The 12,034-nt window shown below is 35.5% G+C and overlaps 1 protein-coding gene across 44 annotated transcripts in view; it reads left to right on the top strand.

The window, feature by feature from the left end:
* PTPRD (protein tyrosine phosphatase receptor type D) overlaps nucleotides 1–12,034 on the top strand; it is a 1,159,824-nt gene that overhangs the window by 941,823 nt on the left and 205,967 nt on the right. For all 44 annotated transcript variants that reach the window (XM_064736588.1, XM_064736631.1, XM_064736633.1 and 41 more), the window contains one exon: nucleotides 1,485–1,626. In XM_064736588.1, coding sequence (XP_064592658.1) covers nucleotides 1,485–1,626 — 142 coding nt within the window. The remainder of the gene's footprint in view (nucleotides 1–1,484; nucleotides 1,627–12,034) is intronic.

Genomic DNA, 12,034 nt, shown 5'->3' with positions numbered 1-12,034 from the left:
TCCAGATACATTTATTCAGCATTCAGGTTTAAACAATAGCAATTACTCTATTTTAAGTATGTCTGTGACTATTCAGATCCTATGCTTGTATTTTGTATCTATAAATTGATAGTCTGACTGCTTAAAGACTTTGAAATTATTTTTCCTTTATAAATGTCAATTTTTTGAGAATTCTAGTTATTCCTTTAATTGTGCTAACATCAGGTGGATATTTTTTGTTATCTAGATTAGTTTAAGATGGCTTTACTGGAAGAACAAGAAAAATACATCCTGTGGGCTATTAAAAAATTCAGTTTCAAAAAACCCCCAGGGTTCTTATCTTACTTGCGACTCTCCCAATTCTAAGTAGAAACTGAGCGATTCCAACAATGAAAATAGCGAGATGCAGGGCATATTTACCATCATTTCTGACCCCAGACTTTATAGCTCTCTTTTATCAACATGTACAGGGATCTTGTAGGTTGTTTGTGTGAAAATGAGACAGAAGGACACAAAGAGATGTGCAAATAGACATATCTGTAAATCACTTTGTGCCTGTATATATAGATTATTTTGTAGAGAAAAACAAGACAAAAAAATCTGACTGTCCTTTGTTTATACATACCATTTATCTGATGGTAGTACTGATATTTCTCAGCAATTTTTTAAATTTATTTTTAAAAAAGTAGATTAAAGAGATTACTTCTATTACTTAACTATTAAGAAGGTTTTTCCAGGACCAACAGAGTGTTGTAGTACTCACCAATATTTGATGTGATTCTGACTTCAGATCAAGAAGGATATAAGATCTGCTCAGTGAATTTTCTCATATAAATGTTATTACTTACTGTATTAATATTGCAATGTTAAAACGACATATTAGAACTTTTGCTGTATTATTTAGCCTCCTAAATGATCACTTTGTTAGATAACTTTACTTATTTTGTGGGTTAAATACAAAGCTGAACTGAGTCATCCTGTTTGGTTCATAAACTGCAGACAGTTATTAACTTTGGAGCCAAATCAGTGAGTGAGCTGCACTCTCTGAGTAGAGAGGGAATATAGCTGGCAGCAATTAAAATGAATGTAACTGTCACTTGAAGGTAAAGTACTTTAGCTGAGAGAATTGAGAAGCATTGGTAGTGAACTTCAGAATAAGAGAGCATTAAGTCACAGGCTTTTTTCTTAGAGCCGTTGTTTGCTGGCTTGGGTTTTTTGGTTTTTTTTCTTTTTTTTTTTTTTTTTTGTTTGTTCATTTGGTTTTTGTCCTGTATTTCTTGAAGCTATATTAAAATGGCCACTGAGTACTCACTGAAAATCAGTGTATGTTCCACTTAAACATTTTCCCATATGACTGGAATTTGTCCTGCAACATAAATTTGAGAAACAAGCCTGTCTTTGGTCACTTGATTATCAACAGACCAACATGTTCTGTTCGTGAACAGATTAGCTGAGGGATAGGTATTTGTAACAACATCTGTGACAGCTTTTGTTTCCTTTTATAGGTAATAGAGTTTGATGATGGATCTGGATCAGTTCTCAGAATACAGCCACTGCGCACACCCCGAGATGAAGCTATTTATGAGTGTGTGGCTTCCAACAGTGTTGGCGAAATAAGTGTGTCCACGAGACTCACTGTTTTACGCGGTAAGTGCTTTCTAAACATGACCCATTCACTTCATAGAGCTTAAAGAGCTGCGTTGTTGTGAAGCAGAGGGTCCTCTCTGGCAGAGGTAAATACAGTTCTTTACAGGTGGACTTCGCTGTAGTCCCAATGCTGTTCATTATAAACTTTAAAAAAAAATACTCAACTGCTGTGTTTGTGACTTTTGACCATAAAATGGTAATGTAAGAATGTATGGTGTGACAGAATAGACTGAGGAAAAGAAGAAATAAGTGAAATAGGAGTGCCACACACAACAGGTTATCAATTACTACTCAAGCCATTCACTTTATGAATGCACTTGATTCACATTTTAATGCTGCCCTGTGTACCTTAGCTTTGTTCAATCAGCATTTACACAGAAATTTGCTCTATTAACAGTGACCTTGAAAAGTTGCTTGAGCAGTTTTTAGATGAGGTTAAGCTGCTGCAGAATTTCTCCCACAAGAAGCAATCATAAAAAAGGTGAAGGCTTCTTGTTCAGATATATGTCACCTGAACTGTATTACTTCAATAAGAAGTTTTTGAAAACAGTATTCAATTTTTTCAACTCCATCCAGGGGTGAGGATATTAATGTACTGCCAAGCCTGCTGTCTAGATAATACTCAAGGCAGAAAATACTAGTGGTCAAATGACCTGAACATTTGTTTTGTCATCTGGAAATGAATAGACACTAGATTTGGCGACTCTCCATGAAATAGCACACTCGTCAGTTTGCAGGCTGGCTTTATGACTGAAAATTACTGTCTTGTATTTTGATACTACATGGCATTACAAGGTTTGCAAAATTACTAGGTGCCCGTTTACAGGAATTGAAGGTGATTATACAGCTTTGCAGAATTTGGGGGAAAATTTGTGAAATGTGTAATTACAATATGTTTTTTCCTTGAGCCTCTATCCCAAGCACTGTAGGGTGACAGGAAGATTTCTTTTTTCGTGTTATTCCCCAAAGTTCAATTTTTACTAGAAAAAAAAGTTTCTATAATTTTATTAGCTATTTTAATCGTTGCAGATAGTTCTGACATTAATGTTGGAGACAGCTAGCAACACTATCTGCGTATATATCAAAAATTAACCCTAAGGACATACTTTTTTTTCCCTAGGTGAAGTCTGGTGTAAGGAAACCTTTTCAGTATTTAAAATCCTTAACCTCTAATGCCATGTTTGTTCCTTATATTATCTTTTAAAAATTATTCCCAGTCAAGCCAATGAAAACAGGAATATTGATACATTGATCTTTTAACAGCACCATGGACCTGATCTTAAGTCCCTAGAGATAATAAATCAGTTAATAAAACTGATAGGAGGACTTCTTATATACAGTTTCCACATTGTTGAAAATAAACATAAAATGACATTTCACATTCCATTAGAAATTTTGCAAACTAAAGGAAGATTGGGAGGAGGAGCAAGGAAAAACAAAAAAACTGTATGAAAACTCAGGTGGAAATAATATTCTTTGTCTTCATAATTCCTTGTAGTGTATTTACAAGCCTACTGGTTGTGAAATGTGCGTGCATGTGTTTTGAAAGAGAGTGCTCTAAACCAAAGTTCTTATTTGGCTTTTGTAGAGAAGCAACAGCCCTCATATCTATTATCTCTCTACCAAGAATCACAGCAAACGTGAAAGATAGAGGGGGCATCTGAGTGTCAAAACTGACTTGATTGTACAATGTAGTATGTTTCTTTACAAGTCCTATTGATTATTAATCATTTTTTTGGTAACACGTGTAGCTTTGCTGCCTTATTTTTTGCTTGGTAGTAAGAGCAATAATAGTGGCTCAGTGCCTAATTCTGACAATATTAGTATTGCATCCTCGTTTAAAAGCAATACATAATGATACGCATATGCAAATGACTAATGAAAAAATCTTATTGGTTTGAAGTTAAAATAAATTTCAATTTTAATTAATTTTTTTAATTAAGACCACTGAAATGTAAAGATTGAGAATTTTATCCACTATCAGAATACATATGGTTTTTGCAACTGCGGAAATATATTTGCCCCAGGAGTAGATTTATGGATTTAATCTGAAACTGGGAACATACGAGAACTCATGAACATACTGTGACTGTGGATTTAGATAAAGGGGTAATGTCATAGAAAGCAAGGAGCCTGCAGAGAAAAAGGGAATTATTAAGAAGTTTTGATAGGGTTAAAATTTGAATTGCTGAAAATACAATGGTTTGCTGTATTGCTTCCCAAGACACAGCATAATTCAGTGCTAAGGGCATTAGCCTGGAAGATAATTCTATTATTGCAAAGCCTCTACTTTGCAAACTTATACAAATCTTAACCTTGTACAGTCTGCAACAGTAGAAAGCTGTTGTTTTGGAAAGACACTCCATTGATGATGCCTTTTTGGGAAAGAGTGCCTCTGCCTCACATGGCTGCTGTAGGAATAAATATATACTATAGATGTCAACAGGAATTAACTAGATTTAATGAAATACAGGACAGAGTAGAGTGAGTTGGAGCTGTGGTTGCTTATGCTTTACTCATCCCTGTGGTATGTATGCGACTCTGGAGTACATAGATTATATAGCCTGTATAACTTTCATATGTTCTTTTAATTGTTCTGCAATGGTTCTGTCACAGACCCAGCTTGTCATCTGTGCCTCTTGCGAGATGTCACCCAGAGGTGGAAGTCAGATTTTACTCACAATTCAGCCCACAAGTATTTCAACCCTAATTTGGAATGTCAGTGAAATCAGGGTAATTCCAGGAGCAGAAGTGTCTACCTACATCCATTTTGTTTGATCGTTTCTTTCACAAATCCCAGCTTGAATACTGCAAATAATTAACGCAGCACGGAACAGCAACATTTTTTCTGATATGTCTGTGTCTTTACAGCTAAACTTGCCAGTTTTTCTCTGTGACCATGTAGAGTAACTTGTTCCACGCATTACAGATGCTACCATGTTTTGTTAGGTTCCTATACTAAGACCAGTTCTTATTATTTGGGTCTCAAAGAACTACGAACATAAATAAATTTTTAGCTTCTAAATCTTAGAAATTTACAGTGTGAGAAGGAAGAAGGGCAGAAAAAGCATCTACAGATGAGAACATTTCATTCAGTGCCTTACCAGAGACAAAATATTGGATCCTTTTTCCTGTTACTAGAGTAAATCAGGAAACATTCCAGGCTAAACTTGCACTTGTTAGGCTGAATATTGTGAGAGTTTGGACCAAGTATGAATGTCTGAGATAACTGGAAACTGCTTTTGATTTTCTGCATATAAAGAAGTTGGCTGCTTTCCATGACAGATTCACCCATATGAAAACGTTGAATTTGAAGGGAAACATGGCTTGAAAAGAGAAGTCTGAAAGTTGACTGTTGGAGACAGGCTGACAAGAGGAGTCAATACAATTTATTTTGGATGTTTCTGTTTTGAATGTTTGCGCTGAGAACCATAAGAATGTAACAGTGCTTTGATTCTTTTATTTATTGGTGCTTAATACACATGCCTTTCTACTCAAGAATGTCAGTGTCCTGGGGGGCATTAGAAGGAGCATTGCCAGCAGCTTGAGGGAGGTGATTCTCCCCCTCTACTCAGCCCTAGTGAGGCCACATTGGGAGTTCTGTGTCCCCTTCTGGACTCCTCAGTAAAAGAGAGATGTGGAGCTCCTGGAGCAAGTCCAGGAAAGGTCTGCAAAGATGATGAGGGGACTTGAGCATCTCTTTTGTGAGGAAAAACTTAGGGAAATGGTCATGTTTAACCTGGAGAAGAGACAGCTGAGAGGAGGTCTTATTAATGTCTATAAGGAAGTGAAAGGAAAGTGCAAAGAAGATTGACCAGGCTCTTCTCAGTTATGCCAAGCAAAAGGACAAGAGGCAACAGGAAGAAAAACTGATGGACAGGAAGGTCCATCTGAATATTAGGAAGAACTGCTTTAGTGTGGAGGTAATTGTGCACTGCAGCAGATGGCCCAGAGAGGTTGTGGACTCTCCCTCACTGGGGATATTCAGGATCTGTCTGGATGCAATCCCGTGCAATGTGCTCTCAGCTGGCCGTGTTTGAGCGGGGAGGTTAGACCAGATGATCCTGCTGCTGCGCCTTTGAACCCTACCTGCTCTGTGATCCATGTGTAAGCAATAAAAAGCAACAAGGTTGCTTTCTAAAAAGCAACGGTGGGATATTCCTATACTTCCCAGACATCAGAGATGTCATAACTTTCCTTTTGCTATCCATTCATTTCACATTAACGCCACCTAAATCTGTTTTTAGGTCTTGCAAATGGTGGATATCAAACATTTTCCCTAGCTGTAGAACAAGAGTTCTGGTGTCATATAGAAGACTATAAATTGTTCAGGAAGAAGGCAATAGGTGCTTTCTTGTAGTAAGGAAGCCAGCAGTAATTCTATTCAGTTAATTTTTAGGAATTCTGGTCTTCGTTTTTAAAAAATTTGTATGGCTATTTTCTTTATAAAGTTTTGTCAAGACCATGAGGGCATCAAGAAGCCTTAGCTTCAACTGCTAGGCATATGAGTAAAGCACAGAAGTGTGCAGGTTTTAAGAAAAATGTGGAGCGCATTACATATATTCTAATACTTCTTCTGTTTGCTCTGTTTTTCTTGTTTGGAAAGTAAAGAGAGAGGCTACAACAGGGAATTTATGCAGAAGGCAGTTTGTTTGTCTTGACCCATAATTTTCTCTTACTCTTGTTGATTTTGTTAATACTCTGCATTACAAAAATACTGATAAACAGCATTTGTGTACCGCAGGCAGTATATAAGCCTGAAAGAAGTACAATTTCAGTGAAAAGTGCCTAGGGTGGTTATTCCTTTTTATATTATTAGAAAACTGATTGATTCAATGTCAAACATTCACTGCTGCATAAAGTGAAATTTAAAAAAAAGAGAAATATTTACTGTATAGTGTTTCCCAGTCCATTGATACCCACAGATATTGAGGCAGTTGTGGGAGATTTTTATAAGGCTCTCAGAAGTGCACAACATTTCTACATTAAGACAGAAAACAGCACCAAATCTAGACAAAAGCAACCAACCAAACAAAAAAGACCCCAAAATTATTCCAAATCAGAGATGATAAATCCAAGGTATTACAGCTTTTGTTTCTGCTGCTAGCAATAGATTCAACGATAATAGAAGCTCATTTCTCTATTTGCACTTTACCTGGTAGTACTGAAATGAGAAGGATCTCTGCTCTTATGAAGTAACGTGTCATTTGGGACAGCTATCTTAGAGGGCACAGAAATTAGACAAATGGAGTGGCAGGGCTGTAGTGGGAAAATGTGGAGCGGGATGTCTCTCATTTCTAGACAAATGGGAGGAAGGACTGTGCATATGCTGGATATCAGCTGCACAGTAGGAGAAATTTTCTGTGTTTCAGCTGGAACTGTATAAATTATGTACACCAGTGTTTGTCTGAAACTGTTTGCTGTATAGTCACAGTGATGAATGCCAGGTGGTTGCTAGTAGGACAGGCTTTTCAAAGTGGAATGAAGAGAAATAAGGGAACTAAGAAAATACATGTGCATGAGCTTAATACACTGGAAAGGCATTTATCTCAATCATATATTGCATGATAAGGCTTTTGAAGAGCCAGAGGAGTATCATTCTGCAAAACTTCCTGAACTTTCAGTGGTGATGCTGTGTGTAGCACTTTGTGACCGGAGCTAGTGTGGTCATTGCAGTTCTGTTTTTATTAAGCCTCTCTTTGAAGAGGAATGTTGTTGTTCCTGCTGAGAAAATGCTACTTTACAGTTCATGTTGTAAAGCCTCTCCTGGGTAGCTGTGCAGGGAGGATTAAGAAACTAAACACCACTGCTTGAAAATCACACAATAGGATTTTGTGAAATAGTGAAACAAAAGGCGAGGTAGCCAATACAACCCAGTTGATGCAACAGCATGCACCATGCAGATTTCTTGGAATGGCTTATGAAATAGTACAGACTTAGAAATATTTGTCTCTAATAATATAAACTAATTTGAAATATTTTCTTTGGGTATGCAAATGTTATGTCTGGCAGATAAATATTAAGCTTCCATGCAGTACAATTTTAAATACTTAATAATTTTCTGATCTTTATAAAGATGAAGTGTTGACATTTAACTAGTAGCCAGAAAAGGATACAAAAGAGTAATGAAATGCACATCTCACATCCCATAGCTGATTTCAAAGATACTGTATGTTTCAGTTCTGCTAATTGCAAGCATGGAAATGGTAGTGGTTTAGGAAGTACTGTGTCTTATAAATACTGAAAAAATCAGTAAACATACAAAGGTCTATCACTGTAAATACATGATTCGGGGTATTGAGTTCAGTTTTTAGGTATATGCAGTTGGGTGTGCTGGTTTAAGAGGTGTTGTTGTTGACTTTTCTGTAGTTCTTCAAAAAACATGTTGTAATAATTTAATATTTATGAAAATCATTGCATAACACCTGGAAGTATTGTAAGAAGTTTCTGGCAAGTGCCTCACCTAGTTTTTTTTATGATTAGTACTTTTTAAAATATTTCCACTCATATTTCTATATGCAAAATTTATCAAATACATTTTTTTCAATCGGAGAATATTTTGGTTTCTTTTTTTTCCATAGTTTGAATTTTACAAATTTTCCCTTCTCTTGCACAACATTATTGTATAAATAGCCCACACATCATGAATTTAAAGCTGTACATTAGAAAACGTTTTTCAAGATGCAGAGATGTCACTTTAGAAAATTAGTGAAACAGCAGTCTTAATTATCTTTGTAAATTCCTGTAGTCAAAACTTTCAGACATCAGTTACTTTGGAAAATCAAGATTAGGCTGATGTAAGATCTTTAAAGATGTAATTAGAAGGTATCTAATCTAATGTGGTAGAAACCAGATTGTTTTGAGAAATCTCTCCTTTTCCCCTCCTAATTTTTTACTGGTGAAATTTATTTTGTCTCTTTATCATCCTGCATATTCTTTTAAGATGACTGATTGCTCAGTTATGTTTTCTAGATGAACTTATATGGAAAAAGTTTTCCTGCTGCCAGTTACCATCTATCATGTCTTTGCAAAGGTCTATTTTACCTACTTCTCATTCTCAATGAATTTCACATGTTACTGACTTTCATCTAACCAAATTTCTGTTTCACATAAAATACTGTAAAGTTACACAATTCATATTTGGGCATAGGATTAGTTTTATTTTATGAAGTATTGGCAGTAATACAAAATCATTTTGCCATACCTTTTTACTGCAGTTTGATGTTCCTAAGAGACAAACATTGTCTTCAAATCAGTAATATGGCCAGACTATATTGTATTTATAGTTATTGTGTATATCCATGAAAGAAAATAAACTTATGGATGATGATTCCCGAAAGAATATCTCACACTTGTGATCTAAGAAGAGAAACTGAAATAATGCTGGACAAAAGCAGAGCAGCTCTGTTTAGCTTGAAAGAGTTCTTCATTGACAGTTTTGGCTAAGAATGTACACCTGTTAAATAGTTTCACACAACTCAGCTAAGACACTTTCAGCTAAGTGACTAATTTTAGCTATCTATATTCTGTATCTAATGACTGCATGTAGAATTATAGGCATTTTTCATAGCCAAAGTGAGTATATGCTGGCTGCTTGTAAAATGCAAATTAAGCCATGTCAAGCAGATAAATTTTAAAACATGTTTGTTTTATACTTTTTTTCCCCACTCATTGATACCTATGATGATTCAATCCTTTTTCACAGATGATCATCCTTACATCATCAGAAATCTGTCACAAATGATAGTAAGGACAATGCAAAACAAAATATTAGGGAGAGGAGTAATATTTCTCCTACCTGCCGAATCAGTCCCAGGTGATGTAAGATCAGAACTAAAACACAAAATATCCTAACATAAGAACCGTGACCTGCTATATACAATAAGGAACCATTTTGATCTGGTTCTTTAAAGACCCAGAAAGAAGCAGCATATGGATGTGATCTGAAAAATTATCTTTACAAGAAAAGATGGAGTTTTGTGTAAAAATGTTAGCTTTTCTGAAAAAGGAAAGCGAGGCAGGAGGAAGGGTATACTTCTGTGCGATAATTTTGATATTTTTTAGTGGTATGTGTCCTTTTTTATACAAATGATACTTAAATTTCTTTTTATTCTGCCTGGCTGTAATATAGTTCAATTTAAATAAAACTGTCATTCAAATTTGCATTGTGGTTCTTTTTATCTACTTAGAAAATAGAGGGCCATTTGTCTTTTTTAAAATTACTTAAAAGAAAAGGTGCAAAAAATTTTTTGATACACCAAGAATTCTTAGAATACAGTCACTTTTTCTGGGTTTAGTAGTTGCACATGAATTAAAGGCCTTTGTCCTTGTGTAGAGTGCTGTTGGCTCAGTATCAGGTGTTGAGATTGTGCAGGTTTTCATTGCTCAGTGGCCTAAACCCTCTCTCTCAAGTGAAGCCAAAGGAATAATGAAATCCAATGCAGTTAATCAAATGCCATGTTTCCTGTTGTTTGTATAATCTGTGGCCTCAGTTTTGGATGCATTTTTTACATCTATATGTCCATTCACTTAACAAAATCTTGTGATATTAATTAGTAATGTAATTGTTAAGAGTTGCACAACATGGAGTGTAAAATTGATAAAAGAATTCTGTGGATTTTTTTCCTGTCTTTATTTCATATTGATTAAAAAAAATAAATTTTAGGGATTTTCTGTTTAAGGAGATGATATGGTGATTAGTTGCTCAACCCAGGACGGTGTCAACATTTCTGTAAGGAACCCAGTGGTATTAGCTGCTTGATAGTTGCAATTTAATTGTTATCACAGCAAATCTTCATATGAGATGTCTAATATCATATAAGAAAACCAAGGCAATTACTAGAAAAAGGCATATATTCATATATAAGGCTTTTCTTCATTTTTCCAGGCTAGCCATTTCTGTGAGCACTCATGTCTTATCAAGTGTGCAGTTAGGGTGACAGAAATGTTTGCTGAAATGTGGGATATGTTTGACACTAGTGTACTGAGGTGACAGTAAGATTAAATACATTTTAATGTAATAAGTGCTAATCTTCAAATACAGAAAAAGCCCAGTAAGAATGCTTTTTCACATATATATAAAAAAGTGATTTAGAAATTAGAGAAAGCTTATGTAATACTTTGGCTTGCTTAGCCTGGCAATAGGTATTAAAATAGTATTTATTACTGTAATTCCTAAGTTTTCAAGGATTTGACGTAGGAAGAAGAAATAAAATGAAGAGCACATACTAAAGTATTCAAGTATTTTTGGCAAACATACAGACATCAAAAGGAAGGTAACATTCAATAGACCTTGGTAAAACCAAAATATCCTGTTTATTAGGACTAGAAATGAAACAGTTCTGAAACAGTGACTTTCAGTTGATTCTGCAAAGGAGAAGAGGCTTTGTTGCATTAGTGTGGCAGGAGATTGCAAGAACTGTGATTTAGGTGGCTCTAGGATATAAAATCCTGCTATAATGTATATAACTTCAAGTATTTTAAGTGCTTGCTTTGAGCTGATGTAAAGTACTCTACTTGGATTACTAGTGTTCTGTTTAACCTCATAGCAAGATGCTGATCTTGCTCCTGGTTCAGTAGCAAATTAAATTTCTTCACTTACAAATGAATAAAACATGCAAAATTTTGTCTTATGTCCATAGTGATTTAAACTATTCTATTTAAATGATTTACTGTTACAAAGAATCTACTGTGAGGTAAATGTTAGCTAGTAATAGTAGCATTTGAGCACTTTTGTGTATATTGAATGCATCTTGTGACCTGAAGTGTCAGTGCATGCTTAATATGACAACAGCAGAACAGACTAATAAAGAAATTCTTCAGGTGGAAACACTTCAGCAAACTTTTCAGTCAAATACAGTCAAAAAGCACTGATTAGAGCCAGGTGTTTCATTAGGGCATTTAGTGCACCTGAATCTTGGCTTGTGACACAGGTCTTTTGTGACATGTACATATTTCAGGGTATATTAACAGTGAGTATGCAAACTAGTGTTATTACCGGAATTATTTGTATTATCGTTACTACATGACCCTTTGCATTATCTACCAAAGGTCGTGGGAGTCTGAAAAGGTCCCTGCTGACTGAAAAAAGCCTGTATTATTCAATTTACATGAAGGGTGTGCAGGGAGACCCAGGAAACTACAAATGATAGTTCTAGCCTCAGTTACTGGAGAAAATGATACTGAGTACTTCTGAAAGGCATTTAAAGAACAATGCAATTAACATCCCATAATTAAATGGGATTTACAAAGGCCCTGTTTACCTAATTCAGTATCCATCTATGATATCCTCCAAGTGGATAAATAGAAGGTGGTGGATGGGGCTTTTCTGGATTTTAGTAAGGCTGTCTCTCACTGCATCCTTCTGTAAAAAGTTGTCCAGTTGCGGAATGGGAGTTAACAATGCTAT

Source organism: Zonotrichia leucophrys, chromosome Z, assembly GCF_028769735.1.
Source record: "Zonotrichia leucophrys gambelii isolate GWCS_2022_RI chromosome Z, RI_Zleu_2.0, whole genome shotgun sequence".
Classification (NCBI taxonomy): domain Eukaryota; kingdom Metazoa; phylum Chordata; class Aves; order Passeriformes; family Passerellidae; genus Zonotrichia; species Zonotrichia leucophrys.
The sequence above is the reverse complement of the archived record's forward strand: the minus strand, read 5'-3'. Positions and strand labels throughout refer to the sequence as shown.